Source organism: Notechis scutatus, chromosome 2, assembly GCF_049901735.1.
Source record: "Notechis scutatus isolate UNSWTSFEM ecotype Mainland chromosome 2, rNotScu1.2, whole genome shotgun sequence".
In the NCBI taxonomy this organism is placed as follows: domain Eukaryota; kingdom Metazoa; phylum Chordata; class Lepidosauria; order Squamata; family Elapidae; genus Notechis; species Notechis scutatus.
Window position 1 is genome coordinate 118,461,220 of NC_142010.1, and position 26,531 is coordinate 118,487,750.

A 26,531-nucleotide genomic window follows, 5' to 3' on the forward strand; every position below is an offset into this window, starting at 1 on the left:
AGACACTGGTAGTCCTTGACTTGTCTGGTTGTTTAATGACTATTATAAGGATGATATTGTCTTTAATAGGGGCCTTGTGTAAAAATGAAAAAAAATGGCCTTCTGATTTGTGGTTTTGATGGTTAGACATGATAGATTATAAAAAACATTAAATGAGTATTAAGAAGTATTAAAAAGTTACTATTATATTCTGACCAGAGAGATAAAGAAAAAAACACAGTTCTAGACAATCATTTTACAAATTAGCTGTATTTTACTGTTAAAATACAATGTCAAGAAATGGAATACCATCTTTTTCCAGATATTTTCTTCAGGATAGATCTCAGAACAAGTAAAAAAAATAACAATCAGAGGGAGGGGGGGGGGGAAGACTTTACCCCCTATCCCCACCAACAAACAGATTAGTGTTCATTTTGACTTCACATTTTCTGAACTGCAACCAGCAATTTTCTTTTGCTATTTTGCACCATCATTTGGCTCTACCCTTACAAGGCCACTGGTTAGGGTCGGTTCAGTCGCTACTTGGTCGCTAGCAACTGCTTACGCTGCTGCTCCAAGAGGGATTCCAGGTGATCTGCTCTCTTCATGGCTGCCTGCAATGAGAAGAGAACTCACTTAAAGGGTGTTAAGTCTGAGAACTCTACTATATCTAAAGAGCCCTACACCTCAGAGAAGAAACTGGTAGCAACAACAAAGACCTTCTAAGGTGTCCTTTCCAAAACTGACATGTTCAATTATTAGTGACAAAATAGTCTGAGGTAGTCTCTGTCCTTCCCTGATATTTACAATCTTTGGCAAAAGATGCAAGTTCGCATTCCTTCTTCCAATTATCCCAAACTACACTGCTAAAAAAAAAATAAAGGGAACACAAAAATAAGACATCCTAGATCTGAATGAATGAAATATTCTTATTAAATACTTTGTTCATTACATAGTTGAATGTGCTGACAACAGAATCACACAAAAATTATCAATGGAAATCACATTTAGCAACCCATGGAGGTCTGGATTTGGAGTTACACTCAAAATTAAAGTGGAAAAAAACACTACAGGCTGATCCAACTTTGATGTAATGTCCTTAAAACAAGTCAAAATGAGGCTCAGTAGTGTGTGTGGCCTCCACGTGCCTGTATGACCTCCCTACAACGCCTGGGCATGCTCCTGATGAGGTGGCGGATGGTCTCCTGAGGGATCTCCTCCCACACCTGGACTAAAGTATCCCCCATCTCCTGGACGGTCTGAGGTGCAACGTGGCGTTGGGTGGATAGAGCGAGACATGATGTCCCAGATGTGCTCAATTGGATTCAGGTCTGGGGAACGGGCGGGCCAGTCCATAGCATCAATGCCTTTGCCTTGCAGGAACTGCTGTCACACTCCAGCCACATGAGGTCTAGCATTGTCTTGCATTAGGAGGAACCCAGGGCCAACCGCACCAGCATATGGTCTCACAAGGGGTCTGAGGATCTCATCTCTGTACCTAATGGCAGTCAGGCTACCTCAGGTGAGCACATGGAGGGCAGTGGGGCCACCTAAAGAAATGCCACCCCACACCATTACTGACCCACTGCCAAACCAGTCATGCTGGAGGATGTTGCAGGCAGCAGAACGTTCTCCAGGGCGTCTCCAGACCCTGTCACATATGTCACATATGCTCAGTGTGAACCTGCTTTCATCTGTGAAGAGCACAGGGCGCCAGTGGCGAATTTGCCAATCTTGGTGTTCTCTGGCAAATGTCAAACATCCTGCACGGTGTTGGGCTGTAAGCACAACCCCCACCTGTGGACGTCGGGCCCTCATACCACCCTCATGGAGTCTGTTTCTGATCGTTTGAGCAGCCACATGCACATTTGTGGCCCGCTGGAGGTCATTTTGCAGGGCTCTGGCAATGCTCCTCCTGTCCCTCCTTGCACAAAGGCAGAGGTAGCAGTCCTGATACTGGGTTATTGCCCTCCTACGGCCTCCTCCACGTCTCCTGATGTACCGGCCTGTCTCCCGGTAGTGCCTCCATGCTCTGGACGCTACGCTGACAGACATAGCAAACCTTCTTGCCACAGCTCGCATTGATGTGCCATCCTGGATGAGCTGCACTACCTGAGCCACTTGTGTGGGTTGTAGACTCCGTCTCACGCTACCACTAGAGTGAAAGCACCGCCAGCATTCAAAAGGGACCAAACCATCAGCCAGAAAGCATAGGAACTGAGAAGTGGTCTGTGGTCACCACCTGCAGAACCACTCCTTTATTGGGGATGTCTTGCTAACTGCCTATGCTTTCCACCTGTTGTCTGTTCCATTTGCACAACAGCATGTGAAATTGATTGTCAATCAGTGTTGCTACCTAAGTGGACAGTTTGATTTCATAGAAGTGTGATTGACTTGGAGGTACACTGTGTTGTTTAAGTGTTCCCTTTATTTTTTTGAGCAGTGTATATTTTGTGGGATTAAACTCTTTTGTGGCCAGACTTGTTTGGAATCTTATAAGATATACAAGATGTCATAAAACAAGAGATAGCAATAGAAAATAATCAAATCAAATCTCATGAAAGCATAACAGAAAAAGTTTTGTAATATATTTGCATCAGCAATATATGATTATAATTTGACTGAACCTTAACATTCAGAACCAGGAATATGAAAGCATTGGTATAAACTTTGGTGGAAAAAAATCACTGTATAGCCATCAAAACCATACAGTGAAGGAGGGGGGGGACCCCCAATTCATCCAATTTCTTGCCTTTCTGTAATGAGCCAGTTTCACAAGCTTGTTTCTCCTCATGAAACACTCTCCATTTGCTTTCTTGGAATTCTCCTACCTTAAAACCATTATTATTCTTCACAAGAACTGGCAGGGCTCACAGAACCTCACCTCATACTGCTTTCGAAAGCCACTCACGGCCTCCTCTTTCTTCACAATTGCTGTCTTCACTCTACAAGGAAGGCCAAATGAGATGACATTTGGATAACCAAGCAACAACTTCTTTGTTAACATAATCATTAAATGTATATTTTACTGTTCTGCTTACATAAACACTACATGTAGCTTATAAGAACAAATAAAAAACTAACATTCTAATATAACCCTGAGCAGATTTTTTTTTTTGGCTGGACACCCTCCTCAGAACAGCATAAAGATTCTTTGGTCAAAACCAGGACTGGAGACACTCCAGATAGGACTTTTGCAATTCAGCTCTCTTCAGTTTGGGCTGCTTTGTATCTTTCTTCTTTGGGAAGAAAGTACAAGGAGGCTGAAACAGAACTGTGCTTGGAAGTGTTCCATCTGGGACACATAACAATAGGCTTTCAGAAGAAATGCCTTCACCTCAGATCCTGCAGGTCAGAGGGTCTCCATTCATGCCCTACAGTTTTCATATTCCTCCTACGACTAATGAATCAATCACTCCTATATAAATTTAATAGGGTGCATTCACACATGAGAGGATATAAACCCCCAAAGTGTGTAAAATAGGAGTTAAGCAGTTAGCTTTGTTCTTTGCTTTGACTGAAAGTTCAATAAGCAAGGGAAACAGACACACTTGATTTTAAATTGATTGGAAAGCTTTAATTCTCTATTTTACACACAGAGACACCTCATTTGTTAAAACTGCATCTTGGCACAGAGCTAGCCAAATGCACAATGCCACCCTTTATGCTTTGTGCATGTGGCTTGGGAAGAATGGGAATGTAACTCGGGTGGCATAGACAGTGCTAGACTCCAGTAGGATTTTGGGTCAGAACTAAACTTCTGTACAGAAGATAAGCAGAGCTGTTGTTACCTTTTATGCACCTCTTCCAGCTCCTCCTCTTTGTCTCGCATCACTCTGTCCAGCTCCAAGCGCTGACGGGCACGAAGTTCAGCCATTTCTATTTTGAGATGTTTGTTGTCTTCTTCAGTGGTCACCAGGCGGTCTGCAAACTCTTGTCGAATAACCTCAGAAAGGCTGCTGCGCTCCTGAGCGAACTGGTCCTTCACCTAATACAGTAAGCATATGAAAAGGCCAATTATCACTGTGAGAAAGCTTAGGCTTAAAATCAGCATGCCTGTTGTCTTCATTCAGTTCTAGCATTTCTTTCTGACCTTAGGGTATGGACCAATACTAGATCAACGTCAGTTATCCAGAAAGATATACCATGGGATTCACAGGTTCTAAAGCTTTTTCTAAAACAGAGCTGTCAAACTCGCATCCTGCAGGTAGATGCATCATGTGCTGGCCACACCCACACCTTGTTTAGCAAAGGGGGGAAGTCTCGATACATCATGTGACGCCACCATGACGATGCAAGTTTGACACCCCTTGTCTAAAAGATAAGAATACTGGGAGAGATGTTCATTGGAACAAAAGTACACATATAGAAGTCCTCTTCCTGTGTCAACTCACCTTCCGGATGTCCTCAACTTCCTGTTCCTTCTGGCGTAGAAGACCTTGGAGACGAACAATCTCACTTTCTGTTTCCAGCAAACGCCCCTTCAGCTCATTGCAGCGTTCTTGAAACTTACGTTCTGATAGGTCCAACTCCCGCAGGTCTAGTTCGTATTTATCCCGCATTCTCTTTATTCTGAATAGAGAAAGAAGCATTATTTGATTAATCACTCTCTAGAGCAATGGAGGTAAAGAGTCCAAATCCTTTTTATGTGCAGCATGGTTTTGAACACCATTTTTTTGAATTTACAAATTGTGAAGAATACAATGGCATGATGGCAAATTGTTCAGCTACTAAGATCAGATCTGGGCTGCAGTACGAGTTCAGACAACTTTCTCTTTATAGGACTTACCATGGCATGAAAAATTAGGTATGGAAATTAGAGGCTTTATTTAAGGTTGCAGTCACAATTTGCATCTTTTTAAATCCTGAAAATGTCAGCCAAGACAGACCAGAACAGGAAAGCAATTCCACAGAAAGCTAAAACTATTCAGTGAGATAACATAATCCTGCAATTCTGTTTGTGCTCTTCCTGCTTTCTGTTCATACACTTCAGTGAATCAGGGAGGTGACTGCCTGACCCACTTCCAAAAGTGACTTCCACTGCTTACAATTAATTTCTTTATTTTTAATACGGTTATTTAATAATAATAAGTTTTATTGTCATTATACATATATACAACGAAATTGATTTTGCTCCTGCTGGTGCTATCCATAACAAAAATACAATACAACATAAATAATATAGAAAGTGGTCATTATACAATTAGGGAGAAACATAGTCACATGTTTCCATGCATGCGTGGTGATTGTAGTTGTATTTAGGAGTCTGACAGCCTATGGATAAAAGCAGTTTTTAAACGTGTTTGTCCTGCTGGCTATACTTCGTCTTCTGCCCGATGGTAAAAGTGAGAAAAGGACACTGACCAGGTTGTGAATCGTCCCTATAAGGATCTTCCTTACTCTGCTGAAACAACGAGACCTGGCGATGTCGTCCAGTGGTGTTAGGGGGCAACCAATGGTTTCTTGTGCCAAATTTATCACTCTCTGTAGTCCCTTTCTGTCTGCAGCGGTTGAACCAGCATACTATACTGTTATACAGTATGTGAGGATACTTTTTATCATAGACTGATAGAAAGACGTCATCAGCTGTTGTTCTACTTGATTTTTCCACAGGACTCTAAGGAAATGAAGTCTCTCTGTTGACCTTTCCTAACCACCAGGGACGTGTTCTATGTATTTCCAGGTGAGGTCTTGACTAATGAGGAAACCTTCTCCACACAAGCCCCCTTGATATACAGTGGGGCAAGTTCCTCTCTCTGCTTCCGGAAATCCAGCACCATCTCTTTTGTCTTGCTAGTGTTTAAATGTAACTTGCTTTTTAAACACTATATGGATAGCTTCTGGACTTCTTCCCCATATTTATAATTTTATAGAAAAGAGCTCAAGATGTTCATGCATATCCACACCGTGATTCAAGTACAAAAAGTATATCACCACCATCAGCTTCCTGTTAAGAACTTTACAAAGCACAACCTTATTACAGTGCTTTACTACAAATTCTACCGAATGCCATTCTGAGTAGTCACTCTCTGAATAGCAATAGCACTTAAGACTTATATACCACTTCACAGTGCTTTCCAGCATTCCCTAAGCAGTTTATAGAGTCAGCATATTGCTCCCAACTATCTGGATCCTCATTTTACTGATCTTGGAAGGATGAAAGCTGAGTCAACCTTGAGCCAGTCAGGATTGAACTGCTGACAGTGGAAGGTACAATTAGCCTGCAATACAGCATTCCAACCACTGCGCCACCAGAGCTCTTGAAAATGCTTGGTTCTTTGGCCATCATTTTCTGACTTTCATCTACCTGCATCTTACCTGTTCTCTGCAATCCTCTCACATTCATCCTTGGCAGAGGACATGTCAGCTTCTAGTTTCTGGATGACGAGCTCAATCTCCTTGTCTCTTTCTTTCCGGACTTCTTCTCTTAGTTCCCGTTCTCGAGTTAGCAACCAGGTCTCCTAAAGTGAACACAAAAAAGCCCCCCCCCCCCTTTTTGTTAAAACAGCCTTCTGTTGAAAAGCATTCTCCTTTGACAAAGGTACAACTGGAATTCAGGCAAGACAGATATCAAGCAGAATGATGTATGTCCCCAAGCTTCTGCCAGCACCTTTGATGGGTTATGTTGCCTTACTTCAATGCTTCCACAATCCCCTATAAAATCCTCTGAAATGACAGACACTGCTTAAGGGCAAAGAAGTAGAAATAGTCACCAAGTTATATTTATGCTGACTCAAACCTTCTTATTTAAGCCAAAAAGGAGAGATGAGTTGTTTTGTTGTGCGTAAGCATCAATTTGTGCCAGTACAGCTTTATTTTTCTGAACTTATATTTGAAAGAAAGACTAAATCAATTCACATCCTGCTGATGTAGCCACAACTGGTTGCTTCAGTAAAACACTTTGTTTAGGATTATCTTTGAGGTATCCTGTCTCTTACATGTTGAAGTTGAATTTCATTGTATGAAATTAATATCTAAAATATTCTTGCCCTTTCTCCTTTCCCCAGTCCAAAAGAAGAAGCAATTTGCTTCTCTTCTTTCTGCTTTCCCTTTTTCCTTTCTCCAAAAATGCTAAGCCAACTTCCGCATACATTTTTTTCAATAACTCCTATTCCTTTCAATTAATCTTCAATAAACCAAATAATGTCTTCTCAGTGTATCTTTTCAAAGGGTTTTTTGTGTGTACTACAAATCCAATCTCTGCAAGGCCTCTTAAAACTTGCATTCAATATTTATCCCTAGCACTTTTCCTTGGGAATTATTTCCAAATCTGCTTTTAGGTCACTCCTATTCTTCCTATCTCACCCACCCAGCCCCCAAATCCAGCAATTTTTAGCTTTGCTATTTTTTTTTGTTATAATTCTTTCCTTTTCAAAAACAGTATTGAAAGAAATGATATATATGTACTGTAGTATTCTCTCAGATAAAAATAGTGTTTTCATTGGCTCTTACTGTATTACAGTAGTCCTTGACTCATAACCATATATTTAGTGACCATTCAAAGTTACAATGACACTGACATGACCATTTTTCACACTTACGACCATTGCAACATCCCCACATGATCAAAATTGGGAGGCTTGGCAACTGGCATGTTTTTAAGTTTGCCAGGGTCATTGGATTACCTTTTGTGACCGTCAAGCAGTCAACAGGGAAGCCAAATTCACTTAACCATGTTACTAACTTAACAATTGCAGTGGTTCACTTACTGTGGCAAAAAAGGTTGCAAAATGGGGCAAAACTCACTTAACTGTCTTGCTTAACAACAGAAATGTTGGACACAATTGTGGTCATAGGTCAAGGACTACCTGTACTGCCTCTTCATGTTTATTGTATACTGTGCAACTGTTTTCTAATCAGTATGATTTATGATTCCAAGTCCCCTGATACACGTATTTTGAACTTGTTTTAGTTATGTAATGAACCATACTAATTTTTAAACCTTTGTCTTTGGTCTCACATTTCCTATAAGCAATCATGAAAGGTGTCACAAGCCCTTGAAAATGAGAGATCAATTTGTAAATCAATATTCAACAAGTGTGTGTGTGTGTGTGTGTGTGTGTGTGTGTACACACACATATACACTGCTCAAAAAAATAAAGGGAACACTTAAACAACACAATGTAACTCCAAGTCAATCACACTTCTGTGAAATCAAACTGTCCACTTAGGTAGCAACACTGATTGACAATCAATTTCACATGCAGTTGTGTAAATGAATAGACAAGAGGTGGAAAGCATAGGCAGTTAGCAAGACATCCCCAATAAAGGAGTGGTTCTGCAGGTGGTGACCACAGACCACTTTTCAGTTCCTACGCTTTCTGGCTGATGGTTTGGTCACTTTTGAATGCTGGCGGTGCTTTCACTCTAGTGGTAGCATGAGACAGAGTCTGCAACCCACACAAGTGGCTCAGGTAGTGCAGCTCATCCAGGATGGCACATCAATGTGAGCTGTGGCAAGAAGGTTTGCTGTGTCTGTCAGCGTAGCGTCCAGAGCATGGAGGCGCTACCAGGAGACAGGCCAGTACATCAGGAGATGTGAAGGAGGCCGTAGGAGGGCAACAACCCAGCATCAGGACCGCTACCTCTGCCTTTGTGCAAGGAGGGACAGGAGGAGCACTGCCAGAGCCTTGCAAAATGACCTCCAGCGGGCCACAAATGTGCATGTGGCTGCTCAAACGGTCAGAAACAGATTCCATGAGGGTGGTATGAGGGCCCGACGTCCACAGGTGGGGGTTGTGCTTACAGCCCAACACCGTGCAGGACGTTTGGCATTTGCCAGAGAACACCAGGATTAGCAAATTCACCACTGGCGCCCTGTGCTCTTCACAGATGAAAGCAGGTTCACACTGAGCATATGTGACAGATGTGACAGGGTCTGGAGACGCCCTGGAGAACGTTCTGCTGCCTGCAACATCCTCCGGCATGACCGGTTTGGCAGTGGGTCAGTAATGGTGTGGGGTGGCATTTCTTTAGGGGCCCCCACAGCCCTCCATGTGCTCGCCAGAGGTAGCCTGACTGCCATTAGGTACAGAGATGAGATCCTCAGACCCCTTTTGAGACCATATGCTGGTATGGTTGGCCCTGGGTTCCTCCTAATACAAGACAATGCTAGATCTCATGTGGCTGGAGTGTGACAGCAGTTCCTGCAAGACGAAGGCATCTGATGCTATGGACTGGCCCGCCCGTTCCCCAGACCTGAATCCAATTGAGCACATCTGGGACATCATGTCTCGCTCCATCCACCAACGCTACATTACACCACAGACTGTCCAGGAGTTGGGGGATGCTTTAGTCCAGGTGTGGGAGGAGATCCCTCAGGAGACCATCCGCCACCTCATCAGGAGCATGCCCAGGCATTGTAGGGAAGTCATACAGGCAACGTGGAGGCCACACACATTACTGAGCCTCATTTTGACTTGTTTTAAGGACATTACATCAAAGTTGGATCAGCCTGTAGTGTTTTTTTCCACTTTAATTTTGAGTGTAACTCCAAATCCAGACCTCCATGGGTTGCTAAATTTGATTTCCATTGATAATTTTTGTGTGATTCTGTTGTCAGCACATTCAACTATGTCATGAACAAAGTATTTAATAAGAATATTTCATTCATTCAGATCTAGGATGTCTTATTTTTGTGTCCCCTTTATTTTTTTGAGCAGTGTGTGTGTGTGTGTGTGTGTGTGTATGGATCTTTGGTTATTCGGGTTTTCTCCCGCGTAAGATTGGAAGTATCTAGGCAACGTTTCGATGAAGTCTCATTCATCATCTTCAGGCTTGTGTCTTCTGCTCTGTGCTTCTCAGAGTAATGTGAGCTTGCAGCTGCTTCTTCCTTTTAACTGCTAGTGGGGTGTGACTTGATTGGGTGGGGGCTTGGCTGTGTTCTGATTGGGTGGGGTGTGTTCTCATTGGTTGGGGGTTTGGCTGTGTTCTGATTGGTTGGGGGTTGTCCGTGTTCTGATTGGCTGGAGGTGTGTTCTGTTCAGGTGGGGGCTTGGTTGTGCTCAGGTTAGTCTTAGTTGCTGGGGGATTTGAGCTGGTGAGCTGTGATCCTGCTGTTTGGCTTCGAGTTCGTGGTCGTGCCCCCATCCCCACCCAATCAGAACACAGCCAAGCCCCCACCCAATCAAGTCACACCCCCACTAGCAGTTAAAAGGAAGAAGCAGCTGCAAGCTCACATTACTCTGAGAAGCACAGAGCAGAAGACACAAGCCTGAAGATGATGAATGAGACTTCATCCAAATGTTGCCTAGATACTTCCAATCTTACGCGGGAGAAAACGCGAATAACCAAAGATCCACATACAAATACCTGCGAGAACCTCAGAAAACATATACATATACGTATATGTATATATATAAGTTTTCGCAGGTACTTACATGTATGGTATTCAGCTTTGTTCGGCTTTGACATGGGAAAATACCCGAACAAAGCTGAATACCATATATATATATGTATATATGTATGTATTGTATTCAGCTTTGTTCGGGTATTTTCCCACGTCATTATAGTTGTGCTTTTAAAGTTGTAGCAACATTTCGGCAGAATCTCATTTGCCATCATCAGGCTTTGGTATAGTGTTCGTCTGTATATATGTATACATGTGTATATGTATGTGTGTGTGTGTGTGTGTGTGTGTGTGTATTTGTTTTAAGTTTTGGTACTTACATGTATGGCATTTGGCTTTGTTGAGATATTTTCCCACGTCATTGTAGTTGTTCTTTTAAAGTTAGCAACGTTTCAGCAGAATCTCATCTGCCATCATCAGGCTTCTGTATAGTGTTTGTCTGTGAGTCAGACTCACAGACGAACACTATACAGAAGCCTGATGATGGCAGATGAGATTCTGCTGAAACATTGCTACAACTTTAAAAGAACAAAAATAATGACATGGGAAAATACCTGAACAAAGCTGGATACCATATAGATAGATAGATAGATAGATAGATAGATAGATAGATAGATAGATAGATAGACAGACAGACAGACAGAACTAGACATAGACATAGATATATAGACATAGATTGGGAATATTCTGTCAACACTCAGGAAAGTTCCCCTGAACCACTGATGGATGATGAGTGTGTCGCTTAGGAAAAGAAGCTACAAATATTACCTCTTTTTTCAGGTAACTGGCCTCCCAGGCCTGCTTCTCCATATCCAGTTGCATCTTCAAGGTCTGTATTTCTACCTTGAGGAGGAAGAAAAAAAAGTATAAAGAAATGGACCAGAAAGAAACAGACCTCCCTCTTTCCAATCTCCAGTACACAAAACCTACACTAAGGGATCCAAGTTGTAAGTCTGAAGAGGATGTTATCAGATTATTCACTAAAGGGGCATTTAGCGAATTGGGCTCATTCTGCAACAGTCATGAATCTGAGAATAGTCTTGGTCTGTAGCTACGTGGGAGCAGATACCTGTTTCTTAAGCTAGATAGACATGACACTGATATATGAGGGAGAGAACAGAACAGAATAGAATACTTTATTGGCCAAGTGTGATTGGACACACAAGGAATTTGTCTTGGTGTAAATACTCTCAGTATACATAAAAGAAACATTCATCAGGAGTCGAGAGTCATAAGGTACGACACTTAATGATAGTCATAGGGTACAATAAGCAATCAATCACAACTAGGAAACAGTCAATATAAATTGTAAGTATACAAGCGACAAAGTTACAGTCATACAGTCACAAGTGGGAGGGGATGGGTGATAAGGAGTGATGAGAAGATTAATAGTAATAGTAGTGCAGACTTTGTAATAGTTGAACAATGTTGAGGGAATTATTTGTTTAGCAGAGTGATGGCTTTCGGGGAAAAAACTGTTCTTGTGTCTAGTTGTTCTGGTGTGCAGTGCTCTATTGTGTCGTTTTGAGGGAAGGAGTTGAAAGAGTTTATGTCCAGGATGTGAGGGGTCTGTAAATATTTTCACAGAGAGAGAGGGAGAGAGAAAGACACCACAGTTACAGTTTCCTAACTCTTATTCTGGTTAGTTAGAAAGAATAAGTGAGAATAAACCAAAGGAAGCGAGTGACCTCTCGCTCTAACGTCAAACGGCTTAAAGCTGTATCTCCAGCTTCACCTTTCTAGTTTCATAGTCTTCAAAGTTGCATGATCAAACTGATCAGATAATATGCCATTCCATATGTAGCCTCTCAAGCTGCAATTACCTCCCTCAAGGAGAAAAGGGCTGGAGCACTTTGTGGGGGGGAAAAAAACAGCCAAAACCTCAAACCAATTAATCTGGATTCAAATTTCAATTACAGATTATGAAAACAGTTTCCCGTGGCCGACACTAACATGTGAATTATGTTTTTCACCACCACCACCACCAAAAAAAAGAGCTTGATATGATCTAATTCTATCTTGCTTGTATTACCCAATCTATCTGGACTCTCAGAGCCACAGATAGGAAAATAATCCCAGGTTACATAACCTTTCTGAATAACACATTACTTCAGAGAGCAGCCCTACATGACCAACAAGACCTCAGGATACTGTGAAAAAACAACCACTCAGATCATCAGCTATGACACAAACTAGAGGTTAAACTAGAACCTTGCAAGGTAGAAAACCAAAAAAAAAATCTACACATAAACAAACAAGCATTGCACTGATGTGCAATAAAGGTAACGAGAGAGATATTAAAAAGGGGGCCCAGCCTGCTCAAATAACATTTTTTTCAAAGTTCTCACAGCTTTGTGTCTGCTCAGGGCCAAAAAAGGCTGTGTGACTCCAATTTACCTGAAACGCTAGCAATGAAGAGGACAGCAAAATTATGTAGAAAGTCTAGAAATAACAGACCTGATGACGTCGCTCCTGTTCTTCCTTCCCTTTCTCATATTCTTCCTTTAAAGTCTTGGTAACAATTGAATTATTCTCTTCCAACTGCCTTCGCAAATCCTCCAGTTCAGCTCTTTGCCTGGGAATCAGAGATGAATGCCACAGAATAGGACTGTTCAAATTCTGGCACCAGTGCATCCATTTCCCAGAGTCTTAAACTGGCTCCCACCAACTCTCTAAAGTTCTTAATTGGAATATTTCCCATACACTGGAAGTAATCAAGTTAACAGTATTATTTTAATTTAATCTGTTTCCAATAAAATATTGCTTATGCATTAGCCACTTGATATGTAGCTTCAAGCATGCTAGAATAACTGCAGCCTTTAGACTGAAAAAAATGCTACATACAACGTGGTGGAAAAAAACCAACTCTTGAAACAGGCAATAAAATTCTGTAGTATTGCCACATGAATTGGTCATTTGCAATTTCTCCAGGCACCCATACTAAGGAAGATGTATGTGGGAACAATATATGTGCTTTTAGCTTTGGGGTTTCAAGTTGTTGCAGTTCTTTTTCCTGAACACTGCCTTGTTGATGCAAATGGTCAATACCTACCTTGCTTAGCATACCCACCAGTTTTGAACCCAACATGCCTTTTCTCACCTGGCAGCCTGTTGGTTTAGTCTCTCCTTCTCCTCAGCCACTTCATTGTAGAGCCGGCGCCGTTGTTGCTGTAGAGACTGCTCCTCCTGCTCCAGCTGCTTCTCATACCTGTTCAGAGGGAGCCTTTCAAAGGAAGTCTTAGCAATATATCAATATCCTTGGCTTGACTCAACATTATAGGAAGCATAAAGCCAAAGATTTCCTTAAGTGGGAGAAAAATGTAATACTTTTGAGGAATGCAAAATCATTATTTAAAAAAAACCCAAAGACTTCAAACAGGAGAAACCAAATTCCTCATAGGAGATATGGAAGTTGCAAAATGGAAAAGCCCAACAGAGAGGATAGAATAAACTGGCATAAAGGCTCAATTACAAATACATAAGCCAGCACATAAAACATATTTCAGAGAATGGTACCCAAACCACACTGTTTGCCTATTATTTTCCTCCTACAGTACTGTATTGGGTACCTCTTTAAGCCCTCTGATGTCAGCAGTTAGCAGTCAAGACTGCACTATATTCCTGTTTCTAAACCAAGAAAACAAACACAACTTTATGATGCCTCTCTATGGGCATATGAACTCTCCTATCTCTCCGTTCTGCCCTTAGAAAGCCAAGGACACACACTCAATGTTTTCAACCAAATCCTGATGTTATTTGTTCACAAATTTGCAGGATTGCTACCTTTTCTAATTGAATGCACAAAGTCATCGTTATCAGATATGAATGCACATTCTGAGCCTCACTTTCTTCTAGGCCAGTGCCGTATCAGGATTGTGTTTGTCTCGGGGGAGGATGGGGACATGGCCAGCTCGATGTCACTCATGTCGGGGATGCCTGTGGGGGCCAGAGCCAGTGAAAACTCTGTTTTTGCTGGCAGAGGCAATGCGAGCTGGTCCTTTGCTGTTTCCAGGGCGGTCCTGTGGGCCAGATCCAAGCACCCCACAGCCTGGATCCAGCCCGTGGGCCTTGAATTTGACACCCCTGTTATAGGCCACCATCGTGTTCCTTCCCTAAACAATATTATACAAGTTTTTCCTCCTCCTATTGCCCCCCCCACTGATTAATTTTGCCCCCCTTTCTCCCTGTAATAGCCACATCTGTAATAGCCTTTTCCAGATTCTTATTCTCCTGCTGGACATCTTCCTACTTGCTCCTCCCTTCATACCGCTGCCTTGCCAGTTCTCTCTCTCGCTGCCCCTGCTCCTCCTTCTCGTGCTCCAGCGTCTCTCTCAGTTCTTCTGTCTGGCGAATGTAGCGCTTAGCTGCACGCTCATCTGACTGCAGTAGTTCTACTTCATGCAGCGATTTCAGCTTTTTGATCTCTAGCTTGTGTTTAGCAATGAGCTTCTGGATTTCAGGCTCCAGGCCTGAATGGGGAAGAAAGCAAATGGGAGGTTATGGACTACAAGCGCCTGCGTGAAAGCAAGAATTTCCACTCTGTACACCCGCCTCTCCTTCCTGCAGATGCAGTTGTTATAATAATCAAAGATGACAAAAGCTGAATGGAGCTATAGTCCTGACTTATAGCACATAATCATCACATTACTAGGAGGCAAGATTAATTGGAATGAAATTGTGTCTTTACCATTAGTAAAATAGACCAGAGAGCATATAATGTACATGTCTGACTACATTTAATGAAAAAGAACTACTGTAAATTGTTCCCTGCCATAACTAGTTATAAAAATGTTGCCACTTCAAAGCGTATTTGCCTTTAATAATGAACTCTTTTTTAAAAAATAAAAAAGACAGTTCAGATATTGGAACCGAAGAGAACCGGGAAGAATAATTAGACTTACAATCCTAGAAGGTCAAAGCAAAGACAGCATGCTGATGAAATAGTTCTACCTGGGGGAAGTTCCACTAAAATGTCTGCTATTGGGACAAGAATCTGAGCAAATAACAAAAGCTCAACAGTACCTTTAACAGTGATCTCTTTGATCTTCTTGGTCTTTTCATCAATCCATTTCTCTCGGCGGATTTTTTCTGTGGCAGTCATCAGTTGTTTCAGCTTCTTTATTTCCTTCATGTGAATTAAAAAAGAGAAAAAAGCAAGATGTATATCAGATTTTCATTAAATTTCATCCTGTATCTATCAAAGAAGAAAGCAATTCTTCAATAAATCTGTAATGCATCAGAATTGCTTTAGAAGAGGAGAATTTTTTGCAAGAATCCAGTGAGATTCTTTTCAAGTTCAACTGAACTTCCTGGAATTTTCTGAAATTGAATTTCAAGGCATGCAATGCACGAGTTGACATTACTTACAAATAATTCACTATAGAACCCTAACCCAAACACACCTCACAACAGATACAGGTGGCTTATGTAGCAATAGTACTTAGACTTACATACTGCTTCACAGTGTTTTATAGCCCTCTCTAAGCGGTTTACAGAATCAGCATATTGCCACCAACAATCTGGGTCCTCATTTTACCGACCTTGGAAGAATGGTACTTTATATTATGTCTGTGTGTAATTTATATACTTATTTATATAACATATGCAACCATATAATAAATAAAAACTTGATTCATTCATTCATTTTATTTATTTAAAATAAATTTATTTAAAATAAAAACCTAATTCAGGATATCATTTTTTATAATGCCACATTAATGGTTTTTTCTTCAGCTCCCATTTTAGAAGGCAAATTTTGATTCTGAATAACAACTAAAATGTTTTAGCTTTAAATTTACATACCCAAAATGATTAAACAACAGAACTTCTCCCTTCTCCCTTCTCCATTGCAATAGTTTGGGCCAAGAAAATTAAAAGAATCTAAGCTTTTCATTCCTAAAATTTGGGAGACAAAGAACACTGAACAAACCACAGCAGCCTCAAATTATTGCACAAGTCTTTTATTTTGTAAGGGTCAATCTATTTGGAGCTCTGGAAAAGATCAAGAGTGATCTGCCATCACTCTGGAGAAAGTCTAATGTTAATCAATGTTCAGATTAGGAGCAAGATAGGAAAATGAAGCTCCATTATCTTGCAGCCTAACCTTAAAAACCAAAGAAAAATTTATTTTTTTTAAACCAAAGCTAAGGAAAATGGGACATTTCTGAAGAGATCGGAGTATGCCAAATTCAGTGCAACTGGTTTTTTTCTCAAGAGCTGTTTTGGAAAAGAATGTGATATTGCAGCAGCATTAAATGACAGGCGTGTGTGCAAAGGAAAGGGGCACACATAAAGAATTTTAATGTATTTTCCTATCAGTTTATCAGTTCTTTTTGAGACTGATGAAGAAATAGACGAATCTTCTTTGTAAATAATTATTAGATCAGGTCAGCTAATAAGATAATATTGCCATTCAGGAAGATAAGAAAGTAAAACAACAGGCAAAACTAAGAATGTCTGTCAACAGACAAGATACCTCTGCCTTTAACATTATGGTGGTAGTAACAATAAATGTTTGACAGCAAATGGTTAATAGCAAATCTGACAGTGATCGATTCCAACACTCCATTCCCTAACTACTAACTCCTTGGAGTCCAAGATCAGGCCCAATTATTGCACTCTTGAAATCTAGACTTAGAAAAATCTAATGTCAAGAATTGTTAACTGAAGCCCCTTCCCAGCCCAACAATTCTAGGCTTGGTCCCTCCCATCCCCAGACCTTGGTAAGGTAAGATACTACTTTCAACTCCTCCTACCTGCTCATCTGCGCCCTTTAGGCTGCCCTGTACTTGTGGGGTGGCATGCAGCTGCAGAATGTACAGCATTGAGGCTGTAAGAAGCTCCTGAGCCACCACACAGTGTGAAGCCCCAGCTATATGCCCCAGGAAGTCCAAACAGCATGGTGCAAAGCCAATGTTCCAGAAAGCCCTAAGAGCCAGTGCAAAGCTTCAGTATCTTGGAAAGCCTCAACAGCATGGCACAAAGCCACAGCCATCCCTGGAAACCACCCCAGCAGCACAACACAAAACCCTAGCCTCCCCAGGAAGCCTGAGCTATCCTCACTGCCTGGTGCTCTGAGAACCCTGCAGCTGGCTATCCCAGCTGATGTTTGCCATCTTCGTGTTCCCTATGATGAGGTGTGTCTGCCCTGGCCCTTCACAAGGCAGCTGCTGGCCACACTGGCCATCTTCTCCAAAACCTCAGAAAGAAACTGGCATGCCCAACCTTGAGAAGAAAGCCTTGTGAGGACAGCAGCTGCCTTGTGAAGGGCCAAAGCAGGGCATCTGCAGGAGCAAGAAGATGGCAAAAATCAGCTAGGATCAGCAAGAGTCAAGGAGTGCTGGAGGCAAAAAGGGCATAGACGGGGAAGACAAGATGAGTTGCAGCACCTCTGTAGCTCTAAATATGGATGGGCTGCCAAACACTCACAGCACTCACAGTGTCCCAAACACCACATCACAATCACACTACAGAGTATTTAAAAATTAAAATAATTAAATAATAATTAAAAACCTAGTCTAAAACCTATCTAAAACATATAGTACGTTAGATAGTTTAAAAATGCCACCATATACATAAGAGTTAAATCACATATGCATTGTTTGATTCAAGACAATTATTGCCTTGGAAAAGAAACTGTTTCTCAGTCTAGTCCTCATTTTAAGACACCTATAACGCCTCCCTGATGGTAACAGTTCAAAATATGAATGTCCAGGATGAGAACGGTCTGTGGAGATTTTTTGTGCTCTAGAGAGGAGTCTGGTCTTCGCAATCTCTTCCAAAGAAGAAAGAGAGCAACCAATGATTTTTTGTGTTGTGTTTATAACTCTCTGGAGCATCTTCTTATCCATTACAGAGCATCCAGCATACCACACCATTACACAGTATGCCAAAATGCTCTCGATGGTAGAACAGTAAAAAGTAACCAGCAACTTCTCACCCCAGACCATTCTTTTTCAGCAGCCTTAGAAAGTGCAAGCGCTGTTGGGCCTTCTTTGCAGTGGCCATAGTGTGGACTGACCAAGTAAGGTTGTCAGAAATATGAGTTCCTAGAAATTTAAAACTATGAACTCTTTCCACACAGTCTCCATTGATATATAGTGGGAGAGGCTCTGCTTTGCATCTTCTGAAGTCTATAATCAATTATTTGGTCTTTTTGATGTTCAGGGTGAGGTTATGACTCTTGCACCACAAGACCAGTCTGAGAACCTCTGACCTATAGGCCGTCTCGTCTCCTCCTGATATGAGTCCCACCAACGTGGTGTCGTCTGCAAATTTTATTACAGAGTTAGTGGGACAAGAGGGAGCGCAGTCGTAGGTGTAGAGTGAATACAAAAGGGGGCTCAGCACACAACCCTGTGGAGACCCAGTGCTGAGAGCAAGAGGGGAGGAAAAATAGCTGCCAATCCTAACAGTTTGGGGTCTGTTAGTAAGAAAGTCCCTTATCCAACAGCAGATGTGAGAGGAGAGACCCATTTCCAGCAACTTCTTAATCAGTATATCCGGAATGATGGTATTAAAAGCCGAGCTGTAATCAACTAAAAGCATTCTTACATAGCTCCCACTATGCTCTAGATCAGGGGTGGGCAACTATGGCCCTTTTATGAATTATGGACTTCAATTCCCAGAATTCCTGAGCAAGCATGGCTTGATGAGGAATTCTGGGAGTTGAAGTCCATAATTCATAAAGGGCTATAGTTGCCCACCCCTGCTCTAGATGGTCCATTGCAACGTGGAGAGCCATGGCAATAGCATCTGGATCTGGATGTGGATCTGTTATTCCGATAGGCAAACTGGTATGGGTCAAGGTTTGATGGGAGGCAATCCTGCATATATTTTAAGACCAGTCTTTCAAAACACTTCATAATTATGGGTGTGAGAGCTACTGGTCTATAGTTATTTAAAGTGGAGAGGGCTTTTGGGGAACTGGAATAATAATGGAAGTTTTGAGACAAGATGGAACAATGGCTTGTTAAAGGTTAAAAATATTTGTAAACACACCTGCGAGCTGCACATGCTTTGAGTACCTTCCCAGGTATCCCATCAGGGCCAGCAGCCCTTTTCACATTCACTGTTCTAAGCACCTGCTTCACATCATACTCTTGTATTGTGAACAGTTGAGTACTGGTGGTTTGTTGAGGCAATGTATTCGAAGACCTATTCAGTTCGAATCGGGCAAAGAAGCAGTTCAATTCTTCTGCCAGTGATGCATCCTTTTTGATCGATATGGGGTTGCTGCCCCTGTAATTAGTGATGTGTTTAATTCCCTGCCAAGCCCGTCATGGATCATTATTTGTGAAGCAGTCCTCAATCTTCCTTTTATAGTTCTTTTTTGACTCCTTGATGCCCCGCCTCAGTTCCGCTCTTGCCTTGTTATACCAAACCCTGTCCTCAGACCTGAATGCCATATCATGTGTCTTGGGAAGTAATTGCATGTCCTTGTTCATCCAGGGCTTCTGGTTTGGAAAAATTCAGATGCGCTTATTCACAGTAACCGTATCCACACAGGTCAAGATGTAAAACAGTACAGTTTTTGTATATTCCTCCAAATCCTCTTGTTCAAATAAATTCCAATTAGTATTTGAGAAACAATCCTGCAGCTGATCAAGTGCTCCCTCCGGCCAGATCTTGATGAGTTTGATTTCAGGCTTAGTTTTCCTTCTGAGTGGGGTGGGGTGTATGCTGGTATAAGGAACAGTGATAAATGATCTGAAAGTCCCAGGTGTGGAAGGGACACCTTCATTGGTTGTTCCCCAACTGGCACAGCTACATTTTAGGTCCTTACGAAAGGATAGGAGGGTTGAGGCCAACCTCACATTTTGGGGGGACAAGATGTTCCATAGGGCAGGAGCAACAGCAGAGAAGGCCCTCCTCCTGGACTCCATCAGCCGGAACAATCAGACTGATGGGATCCGCATCATGCCTCCTCTGCTGGCATGGATGGAATGGGTCAATCCCAGTGGGGTGTGATGGTCCTTCAAGTAACTGGGCCCATGCCATGAAAATAATATGTATAATCTACCTCCACATCTATACACTGAAATTTAAAAACAGGTGGGTACGTGACGCTGGATCTATGTACTTTCCTACCCCAATCAAAACAATGTGCATGCAAATCATAATAAATTGCTAAAGCATTTAGGAAATGTTGCCTTTGCTTCATAAACACCAGAGCCTGTTTGGCTGGGTACTAGGTATGGAAGCTGAAGAGGGCATCATGATCAAAGTCAAGGAATAGCACTTTGCACCAAATTGCAATATTTCCCATACCTATACCCCAAGAGAGATATAGCACTCTCTAAGAAATTCATGAAAAATCACATTTAAAGGACCCAGACCAGCAAAAAGGACAAAGGCTGAAGCATGCACAAAGTTTACCTCACAGAGGGGGCCCAGAGTGCGCCAGACCTAAACAGAAAGAGGAAAGATGAGAGAAATGGAGAAATGGAGGGAGTGTGAAATAAAGAGAGCTGGGGTTGGCGGGGGAGCAAGGATACAGCTTAAGCAGAGTGCAGATTACTTCTTAGCATAGGGATCAAACTTATTGACCAGAGGAAAGAGCTAACATTTTGGGAATATTGCATCTGTCCAAAGTGCTTTTCAAGGGAGGAATAATCCTTATGTACCTCTAAAACTGAGGTCACGTTTTTAAAAAAAAAAAACATTTATCACCCTTCTCAGCACCTGTTAGGTTGCTTGGCCCAAATTAATATTTATAGCAAGTCCTAGCTGAAGTTGTCTTACTGTGAATAATTAAGTCACATTCATTCATTCTGTCTGTCTGTCTATCAATCATCTATCCATCCATTCATCCATCCATCTATCCCTATCTTGGCAACCTTAAGATTCATGGATTTGAATTTCTGGGAGTTGAAAGCCACATATCTTAAAGTTAACAAAGTTGAGAAACATTGAGAGACGACAGAAGAAAAATCATAATGATATAAAAGTTAGTAATGAGAAAACTGCTCAAAATACTAAGATTCAAGTGGCTTACAACATTATCTTGGCTGATGTTCGCCAGGGGGGATCGAACACTGGTTTCTTTGCATTGTGCAAATTTCAGTCCAACTTAAGTCCAGTTGTATGTTTTATTTAGTTGCTCTGTAGCTCCCCCAACCCTCATACCAATGTCATTTCCTCACCAACTCATGCTGCTCTTGCATCTGGGCAATTTTCTTTGTATATTTCTGATCCACAAGCTTCAATTCAGATACCACTGCTTCACATTTCTGATTCAGAGCTCTTTTGTCATCAATGAGCTGTAGAGATGGGTGCAAGATAGTATTACTAACAGAACAACATTGTTTGTACTAATGCTAGCTAGCAGAAAGTACCTGGGATCAAGCTACCATCTTATTCAGGTAGAATATACAAAATCCCCCCCCCCAACTGAGTATTTCAACTTCGAATGCTAATTGCTAGCTGATGCCCATGGAAATTTCTGAAGAGATATGCCAGCAATACAAGTGATGGTAGATAGAGGTTGAAAGATAGGGAAGCAGTATATTGATATTCCCAAGTCCTATATGGAAAGGAAAGGAAAGGAAAAGATTACCTGGTCAATGAAGGCCAGGTGCCGTTGGATTGCACCTTCATACTGCTCCCTCTGCATAGTCAGTTGGTGAGTCAGCTCTTTCTGTACATCTTTAACATGCTGCCCAGTTAACTCCTGCTGTTGAGCCTGCCAGGACAAAGTGCAAAACCACTTAGGGAAATATCAAAGTTATGCTATCTGGTCATTCAGCCAGCAAAAAAAAAAAAAGAGGAAAAGACATGTAAATATAGCCATTGGGATTCCTAAGCGGATCATTTGCTGATACAGATTGTTCATGACCAACAACACTGCTGAAACCTGAAAAGGCAGATAGACACTGCCTCTTTGGCAGTTCAGGTTTTAATTTCGTGCATCCTTCCAACACAGCAGAGCTAAAAAACTGGGTTGTGTAACACAGACCCCCCCCCCCGCCCTTCCTGTAGCATATACAGACCTATAAGTATTAGGTTCTGGTCACCCACCAGTGCTCTTTGTAGAAAAGCAACTGCTCTCTTCTTTTCTTCTACTTCCAGCTTCAGCTTCTGGATAGAGCTGGTGACTTCTGTGGCAACTGCAGAGACCTGATCCAAGTGGGCAAGCTCTTCTTCTGGCAATAATCCCTAGCAGGTGCGATAAGCAGCAAAGGATTAGTCAAACCGAGGTACAACCTCAGCAGTCTCCTTTAAATTAAAAGGAGATTAAAGTGTGCACTAATATACCAGTACTGAAAGCTTTGTTTGTCCTAAGAAACGTCCATGATAAAATTGCCATTTTATCATGCGGCAGACTATGTTCATCATTTCCTGAGGCAGATCCAACTATCTGAAGCTTCTGAACTCTTATTTTAAGAATAGATTATTGGAAGCCATAATGCCAATACCAGCTTAACAGCTTTCAACATCAAATACTTTTTGTTTCAATCAGCGAAGGCAAATGCTCATTGCTTGAAACAGCCATCTGCCCTTTCCCCACCCCCCAGTCCACCTACCCCCATTAATAAAATTTAAATGTGCCATATTCACCTCTTGCTGTGAAGCTGAGGCAATAGACCTGGGCCGTTCCTGCTCGGATTTTTCCATCTCATCCAAAAAACTCATTATATTCTGAAGTTTTGTTTCTGACAATAATGTTCCTTCTTCCGTTGCTCCCAGCGAGCAGTTCAATTTTCCAAACTTCTCTACATTGTCAGTGGTTAGAGAAATTGAATCCAAGTCCTGTATTGCAGGGAAAAATTCTTGGAATCAATAAATGTAGACTATTGTGGCAGTACTAAACAGAATGATTTCAACCTGCAACAGTTGTGGGGAAAGGAGAATTGACGTATAGATCCCATTGATTAAAATAGTATTTTAATAAGTTTTTTCTTGAGGGATTAACTGTAAGTGTTTGGAAAACAATTACAAATGTTTGTGTTTGTAAAAAAAATATTCCAGTTCACAACTCTCAAGAGTTTGCTCTAAGCAGAATATATAATATAAACAAGAAGCAATGGTTGGTATGTGTTTCTCATTTCCAGGATTTCTTCCCTAAACCACTTTCACGCCAGCCCAAACAAATTCTGTACAATTTCATCTGGAGCTGTAAAAAAGGATCTACAGAGAAAAGACAGCACAGTATCTGTCATATTTCAATTACCCCATCTATCCAAGCATATTTGTAATCCTTGGAAAACTTTGGTTGATACGGTAGCGGTGGCAGAAATTCTGGATCTGCTTCCAAAAGCTTCAGGGTGTCTAGTAGGTCATGAAAGATTATTTTGGAATGCATCCTACTGGCTGTGCTCATCATACCATCCAAATCTTCACTGGGCATTTTCCCCGAACTCCCATCCTGGGAAAGAGAGAAAATCCATGTGCATGAAATTTTGTGAAGAATTCTAAACAGACACTGTCAGTATATTTCATTGATATAGGAAGGGGCTCATCCATCTCATCTCTAAGGTTTGCAAGATCTTATGCTTCCCAACCAATAAAAACATTTAAAGATAAAGAAATTGGGAATTATACAAATCATAAGAGAAGAGTAAAAGAAAAAAAGTATTTAGGCTTTCAAGAACATCAGAAGGAGGCAACACCTGTGGCTGTTCTTCAAGTCCTTTGTTTTGTGCTGAGCGACAAAGAGATGCCATGGCAGAAGCTTCTTCTAGATCTATTCCTGAAAAGTGGAAGTTGGCACCTGCAGTAGCAACAAAAAGCATTTGCTTCAGTAAGAATAAGAATTCAGAATTGGTCTATGTTTATCATTTCGAAAGTTGTATAAGTCTTTAAGATGTCAAGTCCAAGTTTGTTTTTGAAATAATTATTCTGGGTTTTCCAAGCAATTTTAAAGTGTAGCGAACCAGCTATTCACTATGAGGATGCATCAGCTGCCCATATTTTTCCATTATCATTATTTGCCTGTGTGCAAATTAAACGTTTCTGAACTTGCTCCTTATTTTCAGCATGTTATTTGTTGCTCCTCACTGCCTTGTACGACTGAACAATATCATGTTAACATGGGTTTCAATGCTATAGAAATGTTTTGCATTTAAACAGATTCAGTGTGTGTACTGAATTTAGATAAATGCAGTTCAGGAGGCTCCTAGGCCAAATGTTCCAAGATCTCCCATTATTTCTCACCTGCATTGTTGGCTTTGATGATGCTGTTAGCAGGACTGCTATTTTTCAGAGAACTGGCTTTCTCACTTTTCCTTCTTCTGACTTTCTTGCCTTCTTTAATTACTGCCATCTCCTCCTCCACCAAACGCTGTGTCTCTAAAGCTTTTTGGGTTCGTTTTTGTTGCAGCTCCTAAAACAAAACACCAACTCACATTTCTGTTCTGTTAGGGCCCACTTCCTCGTCCACCAATAAACATACTTGGCCTAACTTTTAACCCAAGACAATCCTGCCTTCTAATGCCCAGGACTAGCAATATCAATAAGCAATTGGCTACCTGGATGGCTGCTCTTCTGGCAAGGTGAGCTTTCTCCTCTCGTATTCTTTTCCTTTCCTCATCTCGTCTCTGCTGCAAATCCAAGATGTTGCCCTCATCTGTCAGCTGCTGCTGCTGCTTTTCCTTAAAAACATACAGCACAAGGATTATAAAACTACACAATTGTGATCCTATCTCTAGGACAAAAAAAAGCCAAGTAACTTCCCTAAAATCTAACTAGAACCACATCTCATGCATTTAAAGCTTATGCAAAACAAAACATTTGAAACAAAATATTCTTTCAGCATGTTCAGAAGTTTTTTATACACATAAGACAAACCTCTCTTTTGGAAGCTAACAACCGCTCAAGCTGAGCTACACCTTCCTTGTGCCTCTGAGAATGCCGCCGGTACCAGCGCTGGATTGTCACAGCAGCCGAATTGACTTGGTTAACAAATCTAAAACAGAGGGGGGGGGGAGGTCATACAACGTGACTATTGCTTTCCAACTACCATGTCAAGCAAAATAGTTCTTGATATTAAGAAAAGCACAGAAAAACATTCTAGAAAAACAGATCTTGACCACAGGGCTTCTACATTCAAACAAACACTCTTCCCTCCGGTTTTCAGAAACCCAGAACCACTGTTCAAAAATACACTGTTCTAGGAAGGTGTGAAAATATACTATTTAGTAACTGCAAGTAATTTCCTATAAAATAGTACCCAGCCACCCAACATCTCATTTGTATCCAAGCCTCCTAAGATTGGGTTGCGAATATTGATGGCAAAATGGTCCCAAAGTTTACAGTGCTTTCTCAGCTCATTTTTCAGGTTTTGGAGTAGTTTTAAGGGTAGAATAGATGCAGTTTTCCTTTGTGTGGCTCTCATACTGTTTTATCACCTAACTCCCTTCTAAAGATAAGAAAATTGCCACAAAAGGCCTATTTGGTTGGAATTTAGGTAATTTTAAAAGCTGGAATGTAGTGGTTTGCCTTTGAAAGACATCCCACTCCTGTCCCCACTCTTAATCCCCCGCCCCAAAAGGCTGAAATATTTCAGACAAGTATTTTCTAGCAAATTCATAGCATAACTGAATGGCTTCTGTCATTCTTCAGAACGCTGGAAGGCCGAGTTGCAACTTTTACTGCCCAAAATTTACCTGGTTGCTGTAAAAGAACCAGGCTATTCACTGGAAATTGCCAAATGAGACGTGGCAATTAACTAGTAACCTAGTTATATGCCGTCATTTCACTTCCTCTGATTTTTCTGCATAATTTGTTACTTCTTCCTGTCATCTTTCTGCCTGTCATCTTTCTCAGGCTTACCGCTCAGCTTCCTCCTCAGACACTTCTTGTATCCTAGTCGGGGGACTGCTACTACTGGTTTTATTGTTCCAAGCCAGGATGTTGCTGCTCGAAAAGTTCTTCTGAGATTTCATGTAACTGCTGCTGTCTGGGTCTTCATTAGAGGTAGCTTTGATGATGTTGCTATGGAAAGAAACAATAATACACTGCTCAATGGGATCCTATGGAACGCTGCAAATCTCTTCAATTTAGGATGCACTAAAGAATGTTTCCCATTTTTCATATTAGCTTGTACTGCGATTTCTCAGGGATTGCTATCCTTGAGAACTACTTCTACATGCAACATATACTCTACCAGTTGCTGGGAAATCTCTATTTGCTCACATTTAGTCCAGTGACTGCTGATATAAAACACTGTTATTAACAGGGGAAAAGGACTAAAAGTGCAACTTTG

General features: G+C 41.4%; 1 protein-coding gene across 5 annotated transcripts in view; it reads right to left on the minus strand.

Annotated features, from left to right (window-relative positions):
• Nucleotides 1–230: 230 nt before the first annotated feature.
• Nucleotides 231–26,531, minus strand: part of CEP131 (centrosomal protein 131) — a 37,243-nt gene continuing 10,942 nt past the window's right edge. For 2 of the 5 annotated variants that reach the window (XM_087955988.1, XM_087955990.1), the window contains exons 7-27: nucleotides 26,099–26,260; nucleotides 25,115–25,232; nucleotides 24,796–24,918; nucleotides 24,482–24,650; nucleotides 23,938–24,038; nucleotides 23,499–23,693; nucleotides 22,886–23,077; nucleotides 22,346–22,483; nucleotides 21,885–22,010; nucleotides 21,472–21,588; nucleotides 20,705–20,734; nucleotides 15,350–15,452; nucleotides 14,595–14,796; nucleotides 13,428–13,535; nucleotides 12,785–12,902; nucleotides 11,096–11,170; nucleotides 6,298–6,440; nucleotides 4,374–4,551; nucleotides 3,771–3,967; nucleotides 2,864–2,924; nucleotides 231–593 (exon numbers count right to left, since the gene is read on the minus strand). In XM_087955988.1, coding sequence (XP_087812114.1) covers nucleotides 519–593; nucleotides 2,864–2,924; nucleotides 3,771–3,967; nucleotides 4,374–4,551; nucleotides 6,298–6,440; nucleotides 11,096–11,170; nucleotides 12,785–12,902; nucleotides 13,428–13,535; nucleotides 14,595–14,796; nucleotides 15,350–15,452; nucleotides 20,705–20,734; nucleotides 21,472–21,588; nucleotides 21,885–22,010; nucleotides 22,346–22,483; nucleotides 22,886–23,077; nucleotides 23,499–23,693; nucleotides 23,938–24,038; nucleotides 24,482–24,650; nucleotides 24,796–24,918; nucleotides 25,115–25,232; nucleotides 26,099–26,260 — 2,731 coding nt within the window. In that variant the 3' untranslated portion in view covers nucleotides 231–518. The remainder of the gene's footprint in view (nucleotides 594–2,863; nucleotides 2,925–3,770; nucleotides 3,968–4,373; nucleotides 4,552–6,297; nucleotides 6,441–11,095; nucleotides 11,171–12,784; nucleotides 12,903–13,427; nucleotides 13,536–14,594; nucleotides 14,797–15,349; nucleotides 15,453–20,704; nucleotides 20,735–21,471; nucleotides 21,589–21,884; nucleotides 22,011–22,345; nucleotides 22,484–22,885; nucleotides 23,078–23,498; nucleotides 23,694–23,937; nucleotides 24,039–24,481; nucleotides 24,651–24,795; nucleotides 24,919–25,114; nucleotides 25,233–26,098; nucleotides 26,261–26,531) is intronic. The other 3 variants (XM_026675747.2, XM_026675748.2, XM_087955991.1) reach the window with 2 other exon arrangements.